The sequence below is a fragment of the Glycine max genome, chromosome 5 (assembly GCF_000004515.6).
Source record: "Glycine max cultivar Williams 82 chromosome 5, Glycine_max_v4.0, whole genome shotgun sequence".
In the NCBI taxonomy this organism is placed as follows: Eukaryota; Viridiplantae; Streptophyta; class Magnoliopsida; order Fabales; family Fabaceae; genus Glycine; species Glycine max.
Genome location: NC_038241.2, coordinates 2,719,746 through 2,730,839, shown reverse-complemented (window position 1 = coordinate 2,730,839; position 11,094 = coordinate 2,719,746). Strand labels below are relative to the sequence as shown.

At 34.6% G+C, this 11,094-nt stretch overlaps 1 protein-coding gene across 1 annotated transcript; it reads right to left on the bottom strand.

Annotated features, from left to right (window-relative positions):
• On the bottom strand, positions 1-8,870 carry LOC100795519 (DDT domain-containing protein DDR4). The gene is made up of 12 exons (XM_003525008.5): positions 8,180-8,870; positions 7,981-8,091; positions 5,697-5,783; positions 5,565-5,602; positions 5,403-5,484; positions 4,567-4,673; positions 4,293-4,458; positions 2,715-2,807; positions 2,506-2,629; positions 1,480-1,522; positions 1,174-1,359; positions 1-1,094 (listed from the first exon to the last, which is right to left on the bottom strand). Exons 1-12 carry the CDS (start codon positions 8,531-8,533, stop codon positions 338-340), a joined length of 2,148 nt encoding a protein of 715 aa, XP_003525056.1. The 5' UTR covers positions 8,534-8,870; the 3' UTR covers positions 1-337.
• Positions 8,871-11,094: the final 2,224 nt, after the last annotated feature.

The window sequence follows — 11,094 nt, the reverse complement described above, 5'->3', positions numbered from 1 at the left end:
TAATCTGAAATCCACATCTTTTTTAAAGTACCTGTTACAGTTATTGTACACGGATTGGATGGGCTGAATAACGCCCAACAATTTCTCATTTCTGGAGGACCCTTTGAATGTAAAAATACTATAAAAAAAATGACTATCTAATCTACATAACTGAGTATCACGCTGCTTCTGGTTGCAAAGCATGGACCAAGGGCTGCTTAGATTGTGCCACAGGAAGAGACCTGCTCATAACTTCCTCTGGGACTTATAACAAAATTTATAGTTCTATCATCATACATACACATTGGCCTCCCTGATAGGAAACTGCACTCCCTGCTCTCAAGCATAATGGGAAGCTTCAGTAATCATTGTCTTCATCTTTCATTATTGTGTTCGGACCATCATCGAAACCAGTGCTAGGGGCAAGCTCATTCAAATCAAGGAAGCGTCTCTTTCCTGTGCTGCTCTCAACTTCCTCCTGACCAGGACTACTTAATTTTTCAGGAGGCTGGTTTTGTTCATTCTCTTCTACTGCAGGATATGTAACAGGGTCATCTACTTTCATTTCTTGTTCTTCATTATCACTGTCATCTGAATCTTCACTTTCCATCATGTATTCACCATTCTCATTGGGATCTGAGTGATCAGCTGATGAATTAGACTTCTCAGATTTGATAAACTCTGTTTCTGATTCTGATACCTCACATTGTCGGTAATTTATACGATTTTTAGTTGCCCTCTTACTACGTCTTAGACCCGATTGTATCTCACCCACAGACCTGAGTTTGGTTTCTCTCCTTGTACGACCATGCAACTGCAGCTGTTTGACCTTACGAGGCTTGTCACTATCCTCACTGATGCTCAAGGAATCGTCATCGTCGTCATCATCTTCTTCTTCTTCATCTTCAACATTGTATTCGTCCCACTGATATTCTTCATCTCCTTCAGAGCTACTAGAAGACATCCTTTTCTGCTTGCGTTTCTTGAGATATTCTTCATCATATACGGCTTCTCCAACAATATCATCATCACTGTCGAAGTCTGCCTCATTATCTGATACTGCTTCAACAAACTCTCTTTCTGAATACCGTTTAGGTCTCCGTCTTTGACGATTGCTAATGTTAAAATGAACTTATTAGTGAAAATTTGGAAGAAAACACTTGAACATATCTGAAAGAAACAAAAACTGCGAACCTTCGATCCAAGTTGTCAGTTTCATTATCTTCTTTGTCATCATCAGAATCAGATGATTCTGGAGATGGTATACCAAAATTCCGATCTTGTGTGGCATGTGGAGGACCATATTTACCATTAGACAAAGCTTCAGCTTTTGCTACTGATTCTCTCCTGGGCATACATTCTGGAGATGGCTGTTTCTGCCTGAAAATGGAAGAAACAGATACATAAGCCATGAGTACACGGAACAAACGAATGAATATTACCAACCCATCTCCTTCCCCACATATACATGACAAAGAGAGAAAGGATATAAGTGCATACTTGGTTACTTTAATTGCCTCATTGATTGACCGATCATAATCATCTGCAATAACAGTAATTTCAAAAGTTAGGCTAACATAAAAAAAGAACATAGTGATTTTCTGAGGGTGTAAGTGGATTTGAGTCCAACCAAAAAGAAAATCAGGAAGTTCAGGCATAACAATTTGAACAAAACCACTAGGAGTGGGTTAGATGTACGCGTTTTGGATAATTTGCAAATCATAGGTTCAGACCATCATGCTCAATGTAAAAAAAAAAGTACACAACTTTAGCTTTTACAGAATGCCAATGTATGAAGTTGCATCTTGCATAAAAATGTGACAATGAAAAATCTACAAGGGAAGACAACCAAAATTACTTGTTTTTTGGATCTTGAACCACCATGATTTGAAAAAGAAAAATCTACAACCATTGCGATAATGGGAAAGGTTACATACGCTTTTACCCTTGTGAGGGGAGTTGTTTCCATATGCCTAAAACCAAGGACTGCCAAATCACAAGGTCAAAATCTTACCATCACAAAGGGCCTATCCTCTTAAATTACCCAAGAACTGAGTGTGAAATAAAGAATTCAAGATTTTTATTAAAAAAAAATTACCATGTTGAAACAAGCTGACTGGTAGAGATGAAAAATTCAATGTGACATTGTTTATCAAATTGAGATAGTTCCAAGATAGAACAAGCCCAAGTACTATTTATCAAAGGTCCTATTTATCCCAAGTACTAGTACAGAATTTACTAGAACAAGCCCAAGCTCATTAATACAATAAAATTATTAATCTTAATTAAATAAGAAAACAAATCAGGAAATGTCGGGAAACAACTCCCCAAATTGCTTCCCCAATATAAGGATCATGTAAGATGCACTAAAACATTCAAGGATAGAATCAAGATATTTATGAGATGTTTTTTCAGATATTCTAACATTTATACAAAAGGAGTGCAGACTAATCAGCCTATAATGTACGCATTAACTACCAATACCATGAAAAAATTGGCTCCAGTTATAAACTTTCATGCTCTTACCAAAAGTGTAGGTAACAGGTTTCCTGTCACGAAGAGAACGCCCAGGACCAAGCCCGTCAACAACCAAGTAATTCTCAAGCAGAAGAGCTTGTCTGTGTTGCTTTTTCAGCAACTTCTCCTTTTTCTGTGCCAAACAAATCAATTTGGTATCATTTTGAATTTAGTATTACAAACACCAGTTCTTCTCAAATTTCTCAACCCTAGAGTACCTTGTGAACTTTCTCAATTTCAGGAAGCATGTCTATCTTCAGCTTTTTTCCCATGGAAGCCTCTGTTCTGTTTTTACTTGAGAAAAGCTTCTCCTGTGTGAGCAGATGAAAGAATTGATTAAATTCATGTGACGCAGCTCAATGTAAAGAAAATAGCTAAATAAGGGTGAATCCAATCATCTGGATAAAGTTTTATCTGCTAAAATAACATTGACCAAAAGAGCAAAATCATAAAACAACTGAACAGGAAAAATGCTTCCACTTTGAACATTCAATCTCATTAATTAATAGAAACAGCTAACTTTGACCTCTGTAGTTTGCAGTACAGATGAAGACTGCAGTGAGTATAATTATAATTCAATAAAGGTTTAGCTACAAACATTTATAATGTTTGCTTGTGAGATCAATAAAGGTTTAGCTACAAACATTAGAATCAGGTATTATGAAACCTACATAACAAAGCTACAAAGATGTCTTGGAATTTTGAGAACCACCCACAACATGAATGAGGAAGATTTTGCCTGCCTTTGAGTAAAAACTGTTAAATCCAATAAGTACCAAGTAAAAAAACACTGCATTTGTTTAGCAATTTATTATATTAAAGAAAATCTTTGCAGAATTTTCAGAAATCACGCTTTATCACTTCATATGTTTGCTTCTGTGAACCCATGGGCATTAATGGTATGTTTGGTTTAGGGAAGAAAGTGAAAGTAAATAAATGGGAAGGAAAGAAAATGAGTAGAAAGTGAGAATTTTGTGGGTTGTGTGGTTGCTTAAATAGTGGAAGGTAAGAAAAAAGATATATATATATATATATATATATATATATATATATATATATATATATATATATATATATATATATATATATAAAACAACACAAATATCCCAAATAAAAAAAGGAAATGTATCACAAATAAGGGTATTTTTGTCTTTATACTCTTATAAACCGCTGTCTCTCTCTAAAATGGAAAGAAAAAATATTTAGGTAGAGCCCACATATTTTCTTTCTTTCCTTCCTTGTCCATGTTGGTATGTCCTACCAAACAAAGGAAATATTGAATTTTTTCATTTTTTCCTTCCATCATCATTCCTTCCTCTTCTTTTCCACAGTATCAAACGAATTGTAAATGATGTTCTTTTTTCTTTGTAAGATTAAATAATGAAATAAACAATCAATAAAATATGTAAGAAATAAGAAGCTTTGGTAATTTTAATCAAGCAAGTTTTCATTTGAATTATTATTAGATTCTGATAAGCTGTGAACCTAACATGTTCAGAATAAAGGGATAAAACATAATTTGGATTTCCAACAAAGTTAATGTTTTTTTGCCTTAACAAAGTTTGCTTAGAGTACTGATTTGGGTTTCTAATCATAACTAGTGTGTGTTTTCCAACATAACAACACTATTATGTAATTTACTTATAAATTTATTAAGTGATTCATTATCTAAAACACCAATGTCCCAACTCCAATCAAGCCATCCAACAATTACAACAAACATGTTAGTTGTTCTGTGTTTAAGTGATAAGTAAGTCACTAAAATGAATGGAGATCAACCAGCTTTAGTAACTTACAGAAACATCTTCAAATTCATCAAAATTGGTAGCAACTGCTTCCCACTGGTATGATGTATTAGAAAGAACCTGGGAACCTCTTGGTTTCCCTTTCTTCATTTGAACCACTTCAGTTTTCCTTTTTTCTCGATACAACCTATGACCAATAATGGGGTCATCTTCATACCTGCACCAGTCAAATTTCAAATGATAAAACCAGACCTAAATGTACAATACTTTGTAATATAACATTTCAAAATTTTACCATGACGTCACAAAAACAAAAGTTTATTACCAATAAGAAATTCCATGTGAATCACCTCCAATACGCTCTTTACGGAATGTTGAAAGCTGAACACCGTGTTTAATTGAGTTGTCAATATAACTTCGGATATCTTCTTGCTGCAAAATATTACTTAAATTTGATCATTACATCACTCATACAATACGAAAAGGGATAACAGAGTAAGAACATTTGCGGAATTGAGGGTGCAGTCAGTGAGTTTTGATCTTGGGGTCCTGGCTTCTCTGACCCCTTAAAAATTCTAGGAGGCCTAAAAAGAGACAAAATTCATTGGCCCTCAAAAAAAGAAAATAGAACATAGCCACACATGTGTGGATTGTAATATTGAAAATGCTGTTTGGTATGAACAATTTTTGTAAAAATAGTACAGATGAATATCATTGGTTGAGAACGTTAAAAGAAAAAGGATGCAGAGTAACAGAAATGGAGCAATTTACAAGGACCCACCATGTATGGTCAGTTATTTTCCAATATTTGTGCTCCCTTTTGCAACAATTGGTTCATACTAAACAGCACTACTCTAGTAATATGACATGACAATATATTGATGCTGATATAACAACTTGTTAGATACGCAAGCATAACAGACTCGTTTATGTGAAAGATAGAAGGAGCATGACAAAATAAGCCAAATAAAGAGACAATGCCATGCATAGAACATAAACAGCATTTGACTCAGTGAACAGCATGAATGGACTTTGTATATAACCATCCATTAAGATTCAAGCTGATATCACATAAAGGGAGATCATTCTACCATACCAAAGTTCACCCATTTAAGATAAAAAAAGATATAGATAGATGAATATTAGAAAAACAAAACATACCTCCACACGAATGTCACATAATGCTTTTAAGATGACAACACGGACCCCTGGATCAAGTGATTTATATTCTTCAATCTCCACCCTGTCACATTAGCATAACCTGAGACTTGAGATATACGAATATTAAGATTCTAGGGTTACAAAAATTGCATGAACACTTACCCATGTGAAGCAACAATTGGAAGATCCCCATCGGCAACCTACATTTGAATTTCATCATCTTATTAGCTCTAGAAATTGTAGAATATAAATTATTATAAAATATCAGCTTGCTGATTAAGAATAATTTATTACCCAATGCCACCAATCTCTCAATTTCCTGCATAATACGGTTATCCAAGTATCGCGTGTGAGTGCCATTCGTGTAATAGGAGGGATTGCCTATCAAAATGTTTAATATATGTTATTATCAGACCAGTAGCAGCTCTGCACACATGGGGAGAAGAAAGTACTGATTTTCTAAAGGAATAAACCTTGAGAAAGATCATTGCAGAAGAATTACAGCTAAATCCACAACTTCAAAGTTCAAACACCTCTTTTGAGATTTGAAACTGTACGACTGCTTACAATTAACAGCCTTGACTTCCCCCCATTTGATTTAATAGAGACTAGTGCAACGTTGATGATTTTACAATACTCAAGTCAAAAACATAATTTATATAAAGTCATAAACATAAGTTCAAGTAACACCACTGTTTTGATTCAGTCCATTACTCATTAGACTGAGATCAGGGACTGGTGAAGTATCCTGCCTTTAATATACATTTATAGGCACAGGAACATCACAATAAAGTGTTAAATCATCAAACTTTTCAGAGTATACTATTCTCACAAGTCACAATATTTGAACCTTGTAGGAAACTACAGTTCAAGTTAGAAAATTTTCAGTAGTAATTAGGTACAAACAATGTAACATCCCAATCAAATCATACCAGAATGAAAGAGATTCAAAGGCTGTATAGGTATGAGATTGAACAACTAAGGATGACATAAATGAATTAATTGATACTACTTATACCAACAAGATGCATCTACTTTTCGGTAGCCCACCACTTAAAAACTTCATAGTTAAGCGTGCTTAACTTGGAGTAGTTATGGGATGGATGACCTTTTGGAAAGTTTCCTAGAAAACGTGTGAGAGAACAAAACACGCTGAAAAATCTTGTATTGGTTTGTGAGGTCAATCATTGATCCTGAAAGCAGGCAAAACTGATTTTTGAGATCTTGGAAAGGATTATTTACAGAGGATTCTGACTAGTGGAAAGTTTTAACCAACAAAGATGTTGAATGAAGTGTTATCGTGTGAAGTGTCATAATGTGAGAGCCACCGAAAAGTCAATAATCAGGGACATTACAAACAAGACTTTTGTACCCTAAAGTTTAGAGAAATCTTCTAAATTGGCCTTTCCTTTTAGTATATATTACCCCTTGCAAAAGCAACTTTGAGATTGATTTGCATCTAGAACATTAAGCGAGGGGCCAAAGTCAACACATTGATATTAAAACTTATGCAAATTGTATTGGAGCTTGTAACCATTTCATAAAGAAAACACTACCATTTTTGTTCTTAAAAGTGACAACTGCATGGAATAAACAAACGTCATGGTTGCACTTGCATCCCATGCTTCAGCAGGGAAATGGGCCTTTAGATCAGCTTATCAGTTATCACAACTCCCCAATTTAACATTCATGCATGGAGATGCAAGAACATTAAAACTTCGTACCCCATTGCCCAGAGGCTCTTCGCTATGCGAAGGTATGGAGATGCAAGAACAATGCAAACTCATATTTATCTTTTAGCTATTGAATAAAGGGCTTCTCATACTTGTAATAAAAACCTCTGTCAAGCTGCTTTCTACTCACAAATCTCTGTCAAACTCAATTAAGCAATCAGTCACAAACAATTATATCCATCTCAGAATATTATATTAGCCAAATTCATTGCAAGGTCATCAATCTATTAATGTAATTTAAAAACTAATAATAACAAAGCTTCAATTTTGGATTCCTTCCATCAAATCCAGTATTACAGAAGCCAACTACCACATCAAATAAAGATTCAGCCCAACTGCTGGAAATTCCTCGAGTTTATGATCTGGGTTCAACTCATTCAATTAGAAAATTTACACAAGTTCTCACCTTTGTCATAAAAACATCCGAAAACATATAGCTACATTTATGCTTGCACTAAGACTAAACAACACCAATGCAAATGTCTGTCTAATCCACTCTACTCTCTTCCAACCACAGCACCTTCCTATCCTATGAGCATGCCATAATTACAAACACCCTACTTCATAACTCTGAAATTTCTTTACAGTTAAGCATCCAACTCAAACAGGTTACAAAACCATATTCTGCAATTTAAGGAGCAAATTTGGAGTATAAGCATTGAAAATAAGTGAATTCAGCACAAAACAGAAAGAAACACAATCATAGAATACTAATTAAACATGTGCAGAGTAAAACCACACCACAACAACAGGCTCTAAACAAACTCAATCCACAAAAGATTAATACCTACATTCACAGAAGAGTGATGAAATTCCATAAACATAAAAAAAAAAAAAAAACCAACCTTTAGCAAAGGCATATGTATATGAAACAAAGTCTCGTTGGGGGTAAGAAGAGCTGTCTCGAACTCTTCTGCAGAGAATTCCAACGAGATATTCAAAAGAGGCCTAAACAGCTGCAGAAAGGCACAACATTTCAGCATACAGAAAACACAGTGAAAAAAAAACGCAATCCAAAGAGAAAGATTACACTTTGCAACTCACATGCATGAAATTCAGCACGGAAGCGAACTCCCACATCGACCGCAGGTTCCACCGCGGCAACTGCGACGGCGACGGTGGCTCCACCAGCGGAGTCACGATCTTGCTGCATTGCGACGGCGGCGGTGGCGGCGAATCCTCCTTCTTCGCAGGCGCCTCCTTCTTTACCGGCGCCGGCGAGGAATGGAGGCGAGAGGCGGCGCGCATGGTGCACGCGCGGGAGGGGCGGGTGCTCCTGGTGGTGGGCGGAGGAGGAGCGGCGGCGGTTTCCTCCTTCGAATCGGAGACATGGTTCGGAGGATTGGGTTCCGGCGAGGATCGTTGGCCGGGAACTGAAGGAGGGGATCCGTTGGCCATGGCGACGGAGATCAAATTAGGGTTTAGGGAAGTTATTTTGAGATTACATGTAGAGGATCAAGATTCATGGGTTACCATTAGATTGTAGAAAGAGTAAAGAAAAAAGAGAGAGGAAGGACCAAAGGGTCCAATCCAAACCCTCAATTCCAAGTGTGAGTGTACTCTATCTCTATGAGCTGCTCATCTGAATCAATGTCACTCACTGCAAATAGGAAAAAGAAAAACACTTTGAAGCAAAGTGATGAGAGAGAGGGAGAAGTAGTGGTCACTGGCAGTGGCAGTGATAGAGAGGTAAAATAATCTGGAATTTGGTGAGGTTAGATTTGCTTTCACCTTGGGTCAATAGGTAAAAGTAAAAATAAAAATAAAATCTACTTTTTTGTGCTCTCCTGGGTTAGACTGTTGACTAGGTTTACTTGGATTTTCTTGACTATGTACTTCTTCTGTTTTTATAGTTAGATTAAGATAGTGTTTGGTCTAAATTTTTTAGGTGAATTTAAGATGAAAGTTTTAAATATTAACGTGAGTCTCATATTTTTATATTCTATTTTAATTTTAATATTTCATTTTTTTTATTTTTTTCATTTTTTGCATTTCTTTAAATCAAACAAAGAGTAAGTGTATCTTTGTATTAGTGTTATAAAGTGTAAGACAGATTGACACAGGAGTTAGATTAACTATGTTTGGATCAATATTACATGACAGACTGACATATATTAATCTGAAGTATTTTTTTTTATCTATTCTGCATTATTTGAGAGATTTTCATGTGAATTTGCACATGATTATAGACTTAGATCGTCTTGAAACAATTTCTACTTATATGTGTGTTATTTGAGAGATTTTGATGTGAATACCAAACGCTAAACCATGTAAGTTTGGTTTTGTTTTTCAAACTCAAATTATAGTTTTGACAAAAATTACGATTTTATCAAACAGTAATTTTTAACTTCTCGAAGCTAACCAGACATGTTAAGTTTACAAACATAAAAGTCTAATGGTTGAAACTGAAGAATTTCGACATTGCAGATTTTATTCCCCCCCTTTTGGTTGGCTTAAAAAGGAAGACAGGTTGAATTTTTTGCAAATTCATTAGTGAAATAAAAGTTTAAAGCAATTCAGAAAGAAATCAATTTAAAATGCCTTTTTGCTGAGAGAAAAGGGAATAATAAAGAAGTGTATAATGTTAAATTGTATATTCATATATGGATAGATGTCAAGTTTATCATTGTTTTAGTAAATTTAGCTAATTAACTGTAAATGTTTTTTTTTCTCTCCAAAAAAGTACGTGTTTGAAGAATGTCAGGGAGGTTTTCCCTTATGATCAATGTTTTGTTTTTAATAATTGCGGAGGCAGGGAGGGGGGCTTACAAAACTGTAATTAATATACTAGGTTTTCTCCTGTGCATGCATGTGGGGGCATAATCTGCTCATCATCATGCACATGGACAAAGCTAGATTCACTTGTTATGTAATTATTACTGGTAATACTGAAGAAAAGACCCACATAAATTTATAAAATAAAATAAAAAGAAAACAATGTAATTTTGGGAAGACCAAGTTTTATTTCCACTTCATATCATATTATGCTTCGAACTTTTCTATCAGACAATCATCAGTGTAATTGGCAACATATGTGCTTTATCCTAACTAATAGGTTTCGCTCTCTACGAAACTTGATGCTGTATGCAGGCATCCCCTATTTTTTTTTTTCATATCTAGTGTTAAAAAATATGTGTTCCCTGATCCTTAATTTTCTATTTTTCATGTGTATTATGCATAGTTGCATACTGAGCTTGATAGGTGGGTTTTGTATTTTCTTTGCCAATGGACGTACAATCCTATATGGAGAGGTGTTTTAGGTAGCAAATGAATTACAAGTTCTTAACAATTTACTCAATTAATCCCAAGCTATTAAGAAGAAATTAAAATATAAATGATGAAAGCATGAATTTTGTTAGTCACTTTTTGGTTGATATTCAATAATCTTATTAGCTTCCTAGCTACAATGGCAACTAGAAGACATGTTCTTTCTTCTGAATATTTTGAAAGGTGTGGAAGAGGTTACAAGAATAAAAAGGAGAAACTATAGTCAAAACCAGCGAAAGAAATACTCATTAAAGCTATTGCCGAAGGTACTAGCTTACTCAATGAGTTGGGTCAAGTCAATTATTCTACTCTCAATATGTAATGGAATTTGACTAAACTTGATTGGGTCGATCTTGACAAGATTCTGGTAGGGTCACAATACAAATAAGCTCAAAGCATGTTAGTGGAATAAATCAAGAAATCCTTATTCTTATGTACTTTTTGTAATAATAAGGTATTCAAAGATGCTAATTAAATGCATGTTGAGTGTTTTACTTTTGATATTTTTAATATTGTTCTTTAATTAAAATTTATCTCAATAAAATGTTTGTCACGCATATAAATTAATCATTGATGTTATTCATATATAATTTTTATCACATTATTACAAAATAAGATATCAACATAAATATTTCATTTTCCCTAAATATAAACGTGTAAGAAATTATTCGAAAAATTAAATGACTTGTACA